Genomic DNA, 17,924 nt, shown 5'->3' on the forward strand with positions numbered 1-17,924 from the left:
GTGGTAATTTGAATTTTTTTTTTGTGCACACAATTTGTTGAAGCTGAATTTTCAAACAGGAATTTAAAATGTTGCTTGCAATTCGGTACCAAAGTAATTATAGTAGGCAATGCACTTTGTGTCGACACAACAATGACAATATTTGACTTTTCAAACACAGATTTTGCATTTATTTCTAAATATGGAGGTAATGCGGGTATTTTGGGCCCAGTTTCCTCAATTTTTGTCAGTTAATTATTTTGGTATTCATCTAAATCTGGTGTTTAAGCTTCTGATTCCGGAAAAAAACTGCTGTCGCAACTCTTTATTTCCTTCTCCCATCAAAAGTGGTGAATGGCCTGCACGTGATTTCCAGCCTGTGTGCGAATCACATGATGCCGATGGTAAAAAAAAAGTAACAATCTTTGTGTGCATTCTCTGTGCTTATCACCAGCAGAAATAGGACAAAGACTGGAGCTCTGCACCATGATGTACATCTCATGAGCTTACTCTTATGATTGATATTCCTTGACAAATTTCTGAACATTGTTCCATCACTGTAATAGTGGGTTTGAAAATTGAGACTTAAGATAGACATCAAGAGATTTCCACTAGTGGGGCTGTCTAAAATTAAAAGTCTATCAATAGCAGCACCAGCAGACATCAAGTGGTCTGGAAAATAGCATTGGGATAGTGAATCAGCCTTGATCCTCTTTTGAAGGTTTTCTACAGATAGTCACGAATAAGTTGTAAGAAGTAAAGGATACATTTCTTCCCCCCCCTGGCGGTTAGAAAGTGGTTATTTGTCGTGACTAGTACAGATGGAATTTGGAAAAATCTGGATAAGTACACAAGGAAGATAGGAATAGTGTGTTGATGTGGTTAAATAAAGTAGAATGGATTGTTGCATAATCAGAGTACAGACCATATTTTTATAGTGATACAGAATGGGAGCCATTTTGCCATGCCAGCTCCCAGCAAAATAAACTCATCAGTCATATTATCCCATCTTTTTATTTTCCTGTATCTTAGCAACTAATTCTCTGAAACATGCCCTTCAATGCCATTAATCTACACCCGAGTCACAGAGCTGCAAGGCAGCCGTGCTAACTATCGTGCCATTGTCAATCATTTGCATCAAATGATGTTTATTTGCAAGAATTCCTGAAGTCTCTCAATTTGTTACAATGGCCATTTTAGAACATTATGTTAAAATAATGTTTCTATATTGAAATTGGTACTGGTAAATGTTTTCTGCTGCGTGTTCAAATGTTGCCATAAAGCTCCAAATTTTCCTCCAATATATGTTGCTATACTTGAATTATTCTCAGAATGTGTAACATGACGCTCCACTTAAAACAGTGGTGTTGGCTGTGCTTCTGCTAGCTGAAGTCTAAACCCTTTTGCTCTCTCTCCCCCTTATTCGTACCTGCCATTATGTTGTCCAGTGCAACCGGCGCAATTTAGTTTCAACATTTCTTACTTTGGCCGAAAAGTACCGACGTTGTGCAATGCTTTAGGATATTCCTATAATCCGCTGGGAGGGGAAAATAGCACTGTAGCCCACCACACATAACTGAAGAAGGGTCTCGACCCGAAATGTCACCTATCCCTTCTCTCCAGAGATGCTGCTTTACTCCAGCATTTTGTGTCTACCTTACACAAAATTGAAATCATTGTTAGAGATGACGTTAATGTTGTATGTTCTTTCTCCATTTTAATAATGCTTAACTACACTAAAATTGGCTATGACTCTTTTACGGGCACCTGAAAGGATGTTAAAAGCATTGTATAAAAACATCCATTTTAGTGTTGACTGTTATACTCTTAAATTTTGTAAGGCAGTCTGTCATTCTGCCAAGCACTGGAAGCATTCCTTTGAGAAGGTTAACACAATTTGTGTGATAGAATGTGTGTTCAATTTACATAAAGTTAATGTGTGGGAAGGAACTGCAGAGATTGGTTTACATCGAAGATCGATACAAAATGTTGGAGTAACTCAGCATCTCTGCCTGAGTTACTTCAGCATTTTGTCTTGCGTAAAGTTAACACAGTTTGGACAAACGCATAGTACTTTTCAAGTGATGAGATCTCAGTTCTTAAGGTCTGCTGCGTCTTTTGCATGCCACATTCTTGAAACGTGCGAATCAATTGCCTAGAGTTTCAGTCATTTTGAACCTCTCAGTACTATCGTCCAAGGTCCTGGTCGACTTCAAAATGACATCCATAATACACAGTGCACAAGAAGAGCAGTGTGACCTTCCTCAATGACTGCCAACCTGTGGCAGTCGTACCCATTATGTTAAGTTGTAGGAAGGAACTGCAGATGTTGGTTTAAACCAAAGATAGACACAAAATACTGGAGTAACTCAGAGGGACAGGCAGCATCTCCGGATAGAAGGAATGGGTGATGTTTCGGGTCGAGACCCTTCTTCAGACTAAATTAGGGGAATCTTTTCCTTATCTCTGTATCTCCCTCTACCCTGATGCAGTCTGAAAAAAGGTCTTGACCCGAAACGTCACACATTCCTTCTATCCAGAGATGCTGCCTGTCCTGCTGAGTTACTCCTGCATTTTGTGTCTATTTTCCATTAAGACAAAGTTGGTTATGACACATAACAACTCGTGTTATATTGAGGACATAGATCCACTATAATATGCTTACCACCACAACAGTGGATGCGTTCTCGCTGGCTCTTCATTCTGCACTGTACCACTTGGATAATAAGAGCACGTATAGCTTGGTGTTCAATATCATCATCTACAAACTTGTTATCAAACTCTGGGCACTGGGTCTTTGTTTGTCCCTTTGCAATGGAATCCTTGACTTCCTCATCGGCAGGCATCAACCAGTACAAATTGGTAACAAAATATACTCCTTTTATCAACACGGTCACGCCAAGAATGCATGCTCAGTCTCCTGTTCTACTCTGTCTGTGCACATGACTGCAGCTAGACACAGCCCCAATGCCACCTTTAAAATTGCTGACAATACCACTGTTGTTAGATGAATAACGAGTAACAATGAGTTAGTGTGCAGGACAATCTAAATGGTGCCGAAACATCAATTTTGCCTTCAGCGTTGCCAAGACCAAGGAGCTGATTGTTGATTGATCAACAGGGAGGGAAACCCAAGGATCCATTCATCTGTATTCACTTGGACAGTAGTGGGGAGAGTCAACAGCTTCATGTTCCTGGGTGTGCATATCTCTAAAGATCTGCCCTGGGTCCAGCACATTGATGTGCTCACAAGGAAAGCTCCTTAACACAACATTGAGAAGATTCCACAGGTCACCGAATGCTCGATCAAACTTCCACAGGTGCATGATAGAGAGCATACTGACTGGTTACTTCACGGCCTGGTTTGATAACTTAAATGTCCAAGAATGACATGGGCTGCTGAAAGTGGTCAACTTCGCCGGGTCCATCACGGTTATAACCTCCCCACAATGGAAGGGATCTGGAGGAAGCGCTAGCTCAAATAGGCAGCATGCCATATAAAGACTCGGCCTGGCGCCATTCTCATGTTGCTGCTGCCATCGAGATGATGGTACGGGAGCCTGAGAACTGTATCCTCCAGGTTCAAGAATGGGTTCTTCCCATCAAGCTTTTGAACCACACTACACAACCTTACCCGTGGTAACAATTTATTATGGACTTTGTTTATATTGTATTATGTACTTGTGTTTGCACTATTGTCACATTTTTTAGTATTACTGATAGTTTTTTGCATTATTTCTTATGTGTATTTATTTGTTATTGTGTTAATGTGCCAATAAGGTTGCCGTAAGTAAGAATGCCATTGTTCAGTTCCCAATGTGTATGACAATTGAACACTGGCTCTTGCTAAAACCTGATGTGTAATGTAACTCCACTTACCAGATTTATAACCGTAATCTTCAGTATCTTGCGACAATTCGTTCATTAGATTACTGAAATTGGTGATCTTTTGCAATCCATAACAAGATTCATACAATCGGAACCGTTCGTTTTTCTTGTTCCATGTCCACTCATTGACCCGATTGTTTCAACACTCTGATTTTTTAATCTAATGACTGCCCAGGTACTCCATCAAGTAAGGATTATGTGGGTTCTGTCCTCTTCCTTTGATTGTAAATTCAGGTATATTCCTCGAAGCTGAATCAATTTTGGAATTTGTTGTCCCTTGTATAAATGTCCTTATCAACATCTTGGCAGATTTTTTTTATGCACTGATTACCATGCTAAAATTGACTACTGATCACTTTTGATCGAGGGAGGGCAATTTCATAAATTCTGGCTGCTGCTAAATTGGAGTTTGCATATGCAGAGGATAATTGGTAAATCCTGCCTCTACTGTACAAGAGTATTTTCCAAAACACAGCTGGACTAACCCCCCAGGGAGGGTAATTGATCATCTAGTCAATAACTCTGGTAATTGCGGTGGCTCACACCCGAAATTTCGTGAGCAATGCCCCGCTTATGGCAAATCTTGTCACTATTGTAAAAAGAAAGGCAACTTTATCCGTTGCTGCTGCGCCCGTGCCAACAGGGCCCAGTCACAACAATCTCTCTATGCACTTTAACCCACACTCTTCTGTGAGGTACTGACTGAACCAGCAGAACCACAACCGCAGCACCTGCAAGAAGTCAGCCAAAACATACATTCTAGTATTCCCGAATCTGTGGCTAGTGATCCCATGGACAACGCTCAGTATCAACAACACCAAGGTTGCCGCTAAGGTAGATACGGGGGTGAGGTGTAACGTGATCTCGCTGGCAGATTTCCAAAGAATTCACAACTACTAAATTGTTCTGAAAACAAACTTGAAGTTACATCCATTTGGTGGGTGGGAATTGCAACCAGTTGGTATGGTTTACACTACAATGCCATCTGGCGTCTTAAGTTTACAACTTGGAATTTTTTATCGTAAAAGGGGAAGTGCCGCTCCTGGGTAATGATGCATGCCGTAATATGAACCTAGTTTTCTTCAGCAAAACTGTATCAGCTGTCGACCTCTCAAAGTCCCACTCAACAACTACTCAAATAATACAAAGACCTTTTTGACAATCAGCTGGGCAAGCTTCCCACAGAATACAGCATTGTAACAGACAAGGATGTTATACCTGTCGTTCGTTCTCCTCACAAAATCCCGCACGCAATGAAGGATTGGGTCAAAGCTGAATTAGACAGAATGGATTCACTGGGTGTAATAGCCTCTGTCAACGACCCCTCCTCCTGGATCTCCACCATGTTGCAGCAGTCAAGAAGTAACAAAGACGAAATAAGGATCCGCATCAACCGCAAGGATTTAAATACTGCCATCAAACGGCCACACCACCCAATGCGGACGGTGGAAGAAGTCGCTGCCAACCTGGGTAAAGCCACAGTTTTTTCTGTCCTAGTTGCAAAGAACTCATTTTGGCAAATGTCACTAGACCATGCATCCTCCATGTTAACCGCATTCGCAACACACTTCGGACGCTACCGATTTTTACAAATGCCATTATGCATCAATTCAGCCAGTGAGGTTTTCCAGCGTACTGTGGAACAATTCTTTGATTGCTACCCATGTTACATAATTGTAGACGACATCCTGGTCACCGGGCGCAATGCACAAGAACATGACTCGAGGGTAAACAAAAATGCTTGAGAAACTGAGCGGGTGAGGCAGCATCTATGGAACGAAGGAAATAGGCAACGTTTTGGGTCGAAACACTTCTTCAGAACATGACTCAAACCTGAAACAGGTCCTGGATCGTGCCAGGGAGGTAAATCTCAAACTCGACCCTCTGAAGTGCAGGTTTCGGGTCGACAAAGTGACTTATGTGGGCCACATGTTCACCAACAATGGACTTAAGCCAGACCTGTTTAAAACCATTGCGTCAATGAGATGCCAGCACCTACGGACATGTCTGCTCTACTATGATTCTTAGGCATGGTAAACTGCCTTGGAAAATTCATCCCAAACATCAGCGAGCTATCAGCCCCACTGCGACAACTGACCCACAAGGATACGCACTGATCCTGGCACCAACACCAGCAGAGGGTGTTTGAAACCCTCAAACAACTAATGTCTTGCGCTCCAACCCTCACATACTTTAATGCTAAATTACCCGTCACCCTTACCTGTGATGCCTCCCAGTATGGACTGGGCGCTGCTTGCCTACAAGATGACGGAAAGGGCTCCAGACCAGTTGCCTATGACTCCCGTACCATGACAGACACTGAACAGCGCTACGCTCAAATCGGAAAGGAGCTACTCGCAGTAACCTTTGCCTGCAACAAATTCAAGGGCTTTATCTTTGGCAACCCGATCACGGTCGAAACCCCAGGTCAGTATCCTTAGTAAGCTGATCTACATGGCACCAGTGTGCATACAACACATAATGATGGAACTACAGAGATATGACATCAGACTAACCTACAAACGTGGTAAGGACATGCACCTAGCTGACACCCTCTCATGGGCACCTCACCCAACCTGCGAAAAACACCTGTGATGATGAGCATGAGGAGTACACAGTTATGATGGTCTCCTGCATTCCAACCGCGCGCGGGCTTAGACATCCTAGTGTCACAAACAGTTACAGACGAAACGCTACAAACGCTGGCCACTGTCATCCGCCGCGGCTGGCCAGATAAACAGCACCACCTGCTGCAAGCTGTCAGCCCATTTTTCCCTGTCCGTGACGAACTCATCATTCAGGACGGCGTGATTATGAAAGGTCACAAGGCACTCATCCTGAAGTCTCTTCACAGCAAGTACTTCGACATTGAACATGAGGGCCATCCCGCTGCAGAAATAACCCTTCAACATGCGAAAGGAATGTTGTTCTGGCCAGACATGGCTAACTAAATTCTAGAGAAGGTTGCTGCCTCCCCAAAGTTGCTGGACTTACCCTGGTCCACAGTAGCAGCCGACATCTTCGAGTGGCACAGCCAACAATATCTGGTTTTAGTTGATTCCTACTTGGGATGGTTTGAAATCGACCTGCTCAGTTGCTCGACCACAATCATGGTCATTCAGAAACTAACTTGTCACATCTCTGTCCATGGTGCCCCCCTAAAGCTACTCTGAGCCAATGAACCTCAGTTCCCCAGTCAGCTCTTCAGGAATTTCACGAAAAACTGGGACTTTCACCACATTACCAGTAGCCCCAAGTACCCGCAGTCCAACGGTCTGGCTGAGCGCACGGTAAAAAGTGCAAAAGAACTAATGGAATGCTCACACTGGGCCGGCTCTGATGTTTATCTCGACTTACTCAACCTTCGGAACATCGTCTGCGACCCTCTTCTGGGATCTGCAGCTGAACGGCTCATGTCACGACGAACCCGCTCCACCTTGCCTATGGCCAAGCAACTACTAGAACCACAAGTCGGTTATCCAATCCCAGCTCCAACGCCGCCGTAACATACAAAGAAAATACTACGATAAAACCAATTCTCCATTTCAACCGCTCAACAAGGAACAAGTTGTCCGTTTGCGGTCACTCCGAGGTAACGACCGCCTCGGAGTCATTCTGGGATCCACCACGGAACCACGCTCGTACTTGGGTCAGTATTGACAAAGGCATTTATCGGCATACCCGGCAACACCTACTTCCGGTTAATGAACCTGCACCTCCACGTCCTTACCCGGACCAGCCTGCCGGTCTTCCATCATGCTCTGCGAATGCTGCTCCAGCGATTTCTCTGCCAGTGCTGGTGTCATCCCTGCCTTCCCCAGTGCCCCAATTTCCACCGGTGACTTGCTTCCTCAGCGAAGGATGAGGTGTCTGCTGGAGTTTATTATCGTACACGTGCAGATCGTGTCTGCAAACCAAACCTGTTAATTGGAAAATTTACTGGCTGTACCTGAACTGTGCATGACCTGTTTAGTTTGATGTGTTCTCATATGCAGTAAAGTAATAAATGCCGCACCTTATACTGGTGTTTTATAGTTGCTCTACTAACCACTCTATATGCTTTGCTTCTTTAAGAGGAAGGATGTAGATTAATTCATGCCATTTATAACCTTCATGTGCATGCCACCTGTTGCCCCTGGTATTACGGTACTACACAGCCTCTCCCTCCCCTCTCTCCCCCCCCCCCTCCCTCTCTCCCTCTCCCCCCCCCTCTTCCCCCCTCCCTCTCTCCCCCCCTCCCCCTCCCTCCACTCCCTCCCCCCTCCCCTTCCCCTCCCCCCTCTCCCTCCCTCTCGTCCTCCTCTCTCCCCCCTCCCCTTCTCCCCCTCCCCCCCCTCCCCATCCCCCTCTTCCCCCCCCCCCCTATCCTCCTCCCCCCACCCCCACACTCGCCCGACAGCAGCTGACTGTTGAAATGTTCCTGTGTATTCAATGCAATAAAGTTGGATTTCACCATGAGTGTGTTTTTCTTATTGGGCCGCCGATAAACACCCATGTCATTCTATTTCCATGACCAAATCTTATTCCTGAAAACATATGTGTGTTTTTACAATACTGGGTACCAAAAGTGTGACATCATACATAAAACTGAAGTTCACAAATAAATTATTTCAACACGATTCAGATGAATCAAAAACCCTCACAGCGGCAGTACATGACAGGGAGAGATAGTTCATGAAGTTTGAGAAAATTTGATCAATGAACAAAATTCCGTATTGAACATGCGTTCCTATGCGTTTTTTTACACTTTATGTTTGTTGTCCACCAAAACAACCGTTTTGATGGACACCAATGAAATTTGGAAAGTCATTTTTTTCGAAAGCACGATAGCTGATTTCGTCACTTGCTGTTTTTCAACATACAAATGTACTTTCTTGCTATAAACATGGAGTATGTGACCAAATGAGCAATATTCCTGTTATGTACTGAAAAGTGCGTTACAGTGTTCAAGGGTGGACACCAAAATGAAAGTAGCTCCCGTTTCTTCCAGTATTTATTTATTTTTTGTAATTTCTTTCTCATGTTTTGAATAAACTTTATGGAAGTAATTGTTCATACATAATAAGAGACTGCAGGTACATAATTTGATGGAAATATAACTACAGCAAAATGCTGGTGTCACACGTGTGATGGTGGACACCAAAAATGTTCACTAAATTTGGCATGCAGCAGCTTTTACAGAATCTTGATATTAAGTTTACTTTCTTCTCATAATTTTATTATCTATTGAGTTCTTCAAACAAGAACACTTTCAATCTCCTTGGGAAGTTCTTTGGTCTTAATTTACCATTGTGGTGTAACGGTGGTTACTCTAAAATAGGGTGGACACTGAGTAACCACTGTTACACTCTGTGAAATATGGCCATTCAGAGCACCTAATGCCAAATTCATCAGAAGTTTTGCTTATTACTGTGAAACATTCACTTCTGCAAAGCAACAAACTTGAAAATGTTTTGAATTATAATGAAATTAATGCAGAAATTGCCTTTTTATTTCATTATGTCAAAGCATGTCACATTTTTGGTGTCCTAAAATTTGATATATTTGAGATATAAACTGGTTGAATCAGGGAATTGATTTAATTCCTAACGATTTTATCTCGACTATCTCTTGCACATTTGAGTAACAATCCCTGAAAGATTTAACACCATACTACTTGAAAAAGTGGAGCTATTACATTTTTAATGTGCTAAAATCTCTCCAATATTGTAAAAAAATACACATATAGAATTCTATGCAGACCTAGACTGCTTAAAATCTTCAAATGACTGGCCAAAATTTTGATGTGCAATTTCTGTTTCATCCTTACCAAAAAGCTAGGCATTGAGCAGAAAATAATATACTTTTTAAAAACTGCCTTGCATTAATATGATGGCTTTCGCAACCTAAAAGTGCCTTGTTATGACTTCTATCAGTTATCTTCTACAATTAACAATAACTTTTGGTTCATAATTTCAGGCTATTTATCTTTGTATATTTGCTTATGGAATTACATTGAAAACAATTTAAACTCAGAATGGTGTTTAGATTTGAGATGGGAAAAAAAGAAGCAATGTTTTTTAGTTCTCATTTTCAATTTTTTTAGGTGTCTGATGGAAAAGAACTTTGTACGGATTGGAAAATGGTTTGTTAAACCCTATGAGAAAAATGAGAAGCCGGTCAACAAAAGGTAAGCATAAGAGGAATTTTAATTCCATGTTTATTACCTTCGGGCAATTTTTTTTTTTTTTTGTGATGCAAATGTCTTCAAATTTAAGATGCATGGGATCCACGGTGACTTAGTTGTTTGAACTCAGAACTAGTTTATTCATAGAAGATGGAGGCTGTGGTGGAAGGGAGTTATACTGGCTGGGGTTTGTAACTGGCAGAGTTCCACAGGAACTGGTATGTTTGCTTTTGACATATATAAACAACTTGGATGTAAATGTAGAAAGATAGGTTGGTTAGTAAACCTGCAGATACCAACATTGGTGGAGTTGCAGACAGTGAGAAGGGCTGTCAAAGTATACAGCGGCACATAGATCAGTTACAAAGGCGAAGTGGCTAATGGAATTTAATCCGAGCAAGTGAGGTATTACTTGCTAGGATGTCGAATGTAAGAAGGAACAAATACAGTTCATGTTTAAGAAGGGAAGTGCAGATGCTGGATAAATCGAAATCGAAAGTAGACAAACAATGCTGGAGAAACACAGCGGGTGAGGCAGCATCAATGGAGAAAAGGAGGAGGCGACGTTTCGGGAAGAAACCCTTCTTCAGACTGATGTTGAGGGTGGGGGGTGGAGAAAAAGAAAGGAAGAGGCGGAGACAGTAGGCTATGTGGGAGAGCTGGGAAGGGGGAGGAGAAGAAGGGAGAAAGCAAGAACTACCCGGTTAAGACGTGGTCGTAGAGTTGGAGGGTAGGAGGAATCACAGAGGGGGAGCAGTGAGAGAGGATGTTGTTAAACTGTCTTCAGAGAGAGGAGGAGGAGAACTTCTTCAAAGTAGACATTCCTTCAGGAGATTTTGCAGTGGAGCAGACAAAATGTTTAAGAAGGCACTGCAGATGCTGGAAAAATCGAAAGTAGACCAAAAATGCTGGAGAAACTCAGTGGGTGAGGCAGCATATATGGAGAAATGGAGTAGGCGACCTTTCGGGTCGAGACCTTCTTCATACTGATGTCGGGTGAGGAGGGTGCTGGAAAAAGAAAGGAGCAGACAAGGCTGTTTAAGAGCTGGGAAGGGGGTGGGGGTGGGGGGGGGGGGGGAGGGGGGGTGGCGCAGTGGAGTAGGCAATATGGAAAAAGATGCTGAAAAAAGAAAGTAGATAAAAATGCTGGATAAACTCAGCGGGTGAGGCAAACAGCATTGATATACAGAGGGATCTTGGGGTCAAGTCCATAGCTCCCTGAAAGTAGCAACACAAGTAAATTGTGGTAAAGATGTATGGTATGCATGTCTTGATCGATCTGGGCAACGAGTATAAGGAAGTCGTGTTGCAGCTTTATCGGACATTGGTTAGGCCGCATTTGGAGTGTTATGTGTAGTTACCAGAAAGCTGTCTGGATTAGAAGGTATTACTTACATAGGCACATGAGCATGCACACAGTAGAAGGATGCAGGCCATGTGCAAATAGTTAGATTAGATTGGCATCATGGTCAACACAGACATGGTGGGCCGAAGGGCCTGTTCCTGCACTGTACTGTTCTATGTCCAGCAATAAGCGAGTTTGGTATTCCGACTGCACATGCACAGGTCATCGGTCGCTGAGGATAAACACTCTCGGCGGCCGTGCCGATGCATGGGTGCAGACCTGCGTCTCGTCCCTAACCAGCCACCGCTGTGCCATCCTCGTCCCATCTGGGGGGGGTTGCCGGCTCCAGCTCGGCTCTGCATGTCCCTTCGCAGCGGCGGCCCAGGCCCGCAAGCGGCGTGGAAAAGAGGCATCAACTCCAGCTCAACCCTGCTCACCCCGCCGGCGGTCCAGGCACAGTCGAGCCTGGGCCGGCGCCACCCCTCCCCCTCCGTTCTTGCTGCGGGCCTGGGCCGACACTCCCGTCCGCAGACCTCTAGATAGAAGACCCTCCTCCATGACTTCCTGCACATTAGACTTTTGCGCCGCGGTTGGGGTGGATGGGAGCGGGGATTTCTGCGGGCGCAAGGAACAAATGACCTTGGAGGTCGACGAGGCAGCACCCGACCCGGTGAGTAGAGGTGCCAGTTCTTCCACCGACGTGTGGAGAGGCACCAGCTACTGCAGACCACTCACCTGTCTGGCGCTGACTCCTCGACCCCGCTGCTCAGCGGCGGCCGGCTAGGATTCCAGAGCATCGTCGATGCCTCACGTCAGCTCCTGATCCCACGCCGCCGCCTGTCTAGATAATGTGACCGACGTTGGCTGAGCTGAAGAGGGGATCCAACCACTCTCACAAAATGCCGATGTACGCCGAGGACGGTACGAACTCTCAGTTCACTCAACGCAAACTTTAGGTCATTTGTTCCTTGCACTGCGGAAATCTCCAGCGTAGTTGAGACGAGGGGGTTCTGAAGTTGCATTCTCTCGTTTGAGGAAATTTTCTCGACTCTCCTAGAAGCAACGAGCCATGGCTTTACCAGTGGTTGTCTGTCTAACTGGAACCTCTCTTTTGTCTCCCCACGCACATCTTTCACCCCCCCTTCTCTCTCCCCCACCTCTCACCGACTCTCCGACGGTGCAGTCTCTCCCTGTCTCCCACTCGCATCTGCCCCCTCTCTATCGCTGTTACACCCCGCTCTCCCCCGCTACCAGGCACCCCGTCCGCTTTTTTAAATTCTCGAATGACATTTGAAAAATCCCATGATTCCTTGCGTTTTACGGAGTACCGAACTCTTTTATTAGAAGAGTTATCAAGCTGTGGCTTGGCAACCAAGTACATTAAAAGATTGTTGCATTTTATTTGAAGCAGACAGATATTTTATTTTTTTAATATTAAGCAGATTCTAAAGAGTGGACAATGAAACATCATTAAATTAACGAATCAATCATTAAACTATGGCTCCTCCCATCCTGTTGCCATCCCTTTCTGGCAGTTTCTCCATCTGAGGCCCATCTGCTGCTTGTCTATATGATGCTTTCCACTCTAGATGGTTTAAGAAAGAACTGCAGATGCTGGAACAATCGAAGGTAGACATAAAATGCTGGAGAAACTCAGCGAGTGAAGCAGCATCTATGGAGGGAAGGAATAGGCGACGTTTCGGGTCGAGACCCTTCTTGACCCGAAACGTCGTATATTCCTTCTCTCCATCGATGCTGCCTCGCCCCCTGAGTTTCTCCAGCATTTTTTGTCTATCTTGGGTTCTTGAGGAATCACAGTGCTCGCTACCCCCCAAGCATTTGTGGATTGAGCCCTCACCCATGTCTCCTCTGACTCTCGCAGTTCTGCTCTCTTCAGCCCCCCTCCCCTAAACAGCAGCATAGTTTCTCTGGTCCTTGGCTTTCCCCCATCAGCCTCCACATCACATCTAAACGTCATTCTCCAACATTTCTAATAGCTTGATTGCGATTCCAGCGATTGTATTTTCTCCTCTTCACCCATTTCTGCTTTTTGCAGAGATCATTCTACCTATGACTCCCTGATTTGCTTGCCCCTTCTAGCCCAGCCCTCCTGCTCCACGGCCACTTTCCCCTGAAAACGGGTACAATATCACCAGCAATATAATATTCAGGAACCTACAGAGCTCCCACAGGAGAGACACCACCTCCAACTTGTCTATTCTATTCTGTGCTCTCTGTTGCCTCCCTCACATTGGTGAGACCAAGCAACCAATTTGCCATCTAGCGCTCCAACTTGTTAGCCATTTTAATGCCCCTTCCCATTCCCGTACTGACTTATTTGACCTTGCCCTCCTCCATTTCAGAGTGAGGCCACACATAAAATGGAAGAACAGTACCCCATTTTCTACTTGGCTAGTCTGCAATCCAACAGCATGAGCATTGCATTCTTTATTTTCAGGGAAACCTTCCCCTCCCCTTCTGTCTACACAAAACATCTCATGCCCACCTTTCTAACTCTCCCTGCCCCCACTGCTTTGCCCAGTTGGTCTTTATCTTATCCAGTTATCATTTGCAACCTTTGTGTATCTCCAATCAACCGCTGCAGCTGGCCACCTCCCATCCACTCCAGCCTTAAGGAAAGGTCCTGACACAAAGCATCAGCAGTGCAATTCCCTCCACACACACAAATTGACCTGCTGTGTGCTCCAACAGTTGTTGTTTTTCGTAGTTTGTCTCTGCATCCAGAAAGAATATGTGCTCAGCGAAAGAATTATAGTGAGCCACATAGGACTAACTGAGGCGCTTAAATACAACATTGGTCCAAATGGAGTGCAGATTGCTTCCTTCTTTATTTTTTGGTGATTTATTTAGCATTTTTTAGTTTTTCCAAATTTCTTTATCTGGATAGAAACGCCAACTGTTATTCTGGCAGGATGTGCAGTGGTCATATTTTGGGAATGTCTATAACAGTACTTTATTTTAAAAGAATCACAAAGCATTTTAGTAAATGTGATTGTATCTTCTATTTGAGTTATGCCAGTTTAATACTGAAGTAAATATTCACCTTTCCAATTCTGTGTCAACATTAAATCTCTTGACATCTATTCATAGTTCCTTCACATCATAACAATTAGTGTGCCAGCTTTAGCCAGCTTTTTGGATCGGAAAATGTAGTAACATAAACTTGTTTGAAGAGAAATCCAATATCCAGCTTGTTTTAAATGGAAATAAAATGAAGATTGGAAATCCTTGAGTTCACGGAGAGAAAAAAACAGGATTAATGTTTGGGTCAATAACCAATTGAAAGGTCATTAACTTGAAACATTAAATTTATTACTCTCTCCACAGATGTTGCATAACTAACGGAGCATTTCCATCACTTTGTTCCTTATTAAACAGAGCATCTAATATTTTTCTTATGGATTATTATTTTAAATTAAAATACACAAGCAAAGAAAAGATTGTTCTTGCTGAATACAAATAGTATGTTGACAAAATACATTCAAATCCACAAATGTTTTCACTGTTGATCGACACAAAATGCTGAGTAACTCAGCGGGACAGACAGCATCTCTGGAGAGAAGGAATGGACTGAGACCCTTCTTCATCTCTCCAGAGATGCTGCCTGTCCAGCTGAGTTACTCCAGCAATTTGTGTCTATCTTCGGTTTTAAACCAGCATCTGCAGTTCTTTCCTACACAATGTTTTCACTGTGCTGCTTTCATTTCATAATTTTGTTCCAATTATTAGGCATAATGTGCAATATTTGAATATGTTATAGAAATAGACCGTCCGTGCTTTGAGACAGATGTTTATGTGTAAATTGATGCTTTGTTTGTATGCCACATTTTGGAATCTGTTCCCTTGACTGATTATTGATATCCTGTTGATATGTGTGACGTGACGCTTTAAGAACTGCCATGTTGTGGGTGAAGGATTCTCACCAGTTTGACTGTGTGCATGATTGTAAACCTGCCAGTTCTGTCTACTGTTGGTGGTACTACGGCATTCGCTGACACTCGGCAAATGTCAGGTGGATTTGTCGATGTCAAGACCTTGTGTGATGGCCAGATGATAAACTCAATTGTGCTTGCTGTGCAATGATTGATGAACACTTAGTGTTTTTTTTTATCAGGGTCATTAACTTGTTTTTGCCTGCAGAATTCACCTCCCAGTTTGAATTCATGTCAAACAGATGTTATTTTGTAGGCTTAATGGTTTTTAACTGAATGCTGTTGTATTAGAAATGACAGGTAGCTTTTGGATGAAGAGTTTAAGTTTGTTAATTGCTGACTTTTAAAGCCTTTTTAAAATGTAACGTTTGAATGCAGGGATGTTAAATCCTTCATGCCAACAGTTAACATTTTTGCAGCTGTGTAACTTTAATCCTGGCGGTCATAAACTAGTGTTCATCGGAACAAATTTGCAAAGCCCTGAAATCTTAATACAGATCAGAACTAAAGGAGGGTACCACTGAAAGTTTAAGCATTGAAAACTAGGATCATTGATAAATGCTCCAATTTTCTGAAATAGGCACGTACATCTTTTTTGTTTTGATCGTTCTATTCCATTTTTCACTTGTCAGGGATGTTGATGCCAGGGCATATCATGATAGCTGAGTGGCATTTAAGTATGTTGCTTTGGGCTCTATCCAAGAGGAACTGATGTGTCATGTACCAAACTTCATATTGGAGAAGTGGAGGATTCCTTTGTGTGATTTAATGGAGGGAAGTCATTGCACATATGCTACCACGTGGACTTGAGACACTGAGGTCTTGCTCTAGGAGCAAGGGGCGCCGAGGCGTGAGAAGGCATGCTGCATGGAAATGAATGCTCATGTAAGTGGGTGTACATGAGCACCTCTCAGCATTCACTCACACAACTCGGAAACATGTCCTGGATGCGAGTGCTCTCTCGCTTCCTGTCCACTGTCCCACCCGCACATCCTCACCATGACTCCTCTCACTCTTGATCTTTCCTGTCCTTGAACTCGTCAGAAATGTCTCAGTTTCCTGTTCTCCTTCCCAAATGACTATCTTCCAGCCGTTACAATCTCCTCTCGCTCAGTGTGCATCTGGTCACTGAATTCCAACCCTGCACCATCAACTCCTTAAAAAAATCCTCCTGGTTGCGTATCTGACTGCACCATGCCACACCTTGCCCTCAATAAGCATCACGCTGAATGGATGGAACTAAACAACAGAACCAAAAGCATTTGAAAGGTGATCCACTTGCAAGAAAATTTGCTTCAAAATTACTCAAATGAGGAAATGAGGAACTTAAACATGAAGACTCGGTATGAATAATTTTATTAAACGAACTTGGGCTGAATTGTTTTATCACTTCATGATTTAATGCAAGCTGCTTCCCCAAATGTTAATCAACATTATTGGTTGCACGAAACAGCAATTTTGGGACTAAAGAAAGACAGCGCAGGGCTAGAATAAAGAGCATCTTTTGAAGCTTCCCAGCCACCTTGGTACAATATTGATCTATTGACAGTGCAGCAGACATTTGAGGCTGTACATTTTTCTGTGTAACTGTTAAACTTCCTGTCACTACCTGGCATGCCATCACATAACCTTGACCTAATTGAAGTAGTTCCTATCATGCTTCACAGGAAAATTGATCCATCAATACTATGCAACAGCTTAAGATTGTCAGTTCAAAAATTACTCCCTCATGGAATTGAGGCTCCAATAATGACAGGTAATGCTGAGAAAGTCTATGACCACAGAGTAATGACAGGTAATGTTGGGAGAGTCTAGGACCAGAGGTCACAGCCTCAGAATTAAAGGACGTTCTTTTAGGAAGGAAATGAGGAGGAATTTCTTTAGTCAGAAGGTGGTGAATCTGTGGAGATCTTCGCCACAAAAAGGTGTGGAGGCCTTCAGTGAATACATTTAATGCAGAGATAGATAGATTCTTGATTAGTATGGCTGTCGGAGGTGATGGAGGGAAGGCAGGAGAATGGGGTTAGGAGGGAGCGATAGATCAGCCATGATTGAACGGCGGAGTGGACTTGAGCCAATTGGCCTAATTCTGCTCATATCTCTTATGATCTTATGAATGCTGTTGGGGAAAATGTTTTCATCCTCTGATACAATTTATCCCATAATTGGATCTACCTTTCCAATTCAGGCAACAACAGTTCCCTAGTCAACTTAATTTTGCCATAAGTGTTAACAAGGTGCATGGACACTCACTAAAGATTGTTGATGCTGATTTTGACTCTGTGATTTCCCCTCAGTCAACTATGTGCCGGTTGCTCCACAGTTGGAAATAAATAATCAATACCCTTTTAAACTGGATTCAAAAGAAGAAATATAGTGTACTCTGAAGCACTTCAACACTGAAATCAAATAAATTCATATCTTGTGCATAGATACATATGACAAAATTGAATTAAATGTTTGCATACATATTTATTTTCGATGTATAGGTTTTTATTGGTAACTATAATTAAGCTAGATAATTTTACTCAATTATTTTATTCATGGAATAATCATCAATGCAAGCTAGATTTTCATTTTCAGGGGTGTTATA

General features: G+C 43.2%; 1 protein-coding gene across 1 annotated transcript in view; it reads left to right on the forward strand.

Moving 5' to 3' along the window:
* LOC129709314 (mediator of RNA polymerase II transcription subunit 13-like) overlaps nt 1–17,924 on the forward strand; it is a 215,513-nt gene that overhangs the window by 109,258 nt on the left and 88,331 nt on the right. The window contains 1 exon segment of the mRNA XM_055655599.1: nt 9,953–10,036. Within this exon segment, the coding sequence (XP_055511574.1) occupies nt 9,953–10,036 (84 nt within the window).

The sequence above is a fragment of the Leucoraja erinacea genome, chromosome 25 (genome assembly GCF_028641065.1).
Source record: "Leucoraja erinacea ecotype New England chromosome 25, Leri_hhj_1, whole genome shotgun sequence".
Taxonomy (NCBI): Eukaryota; Metazoa; Chordata; class Chondrichthyes; order Rajiformes; family Rajidae; genus Leucoraja; species Leucoraja erinaceus.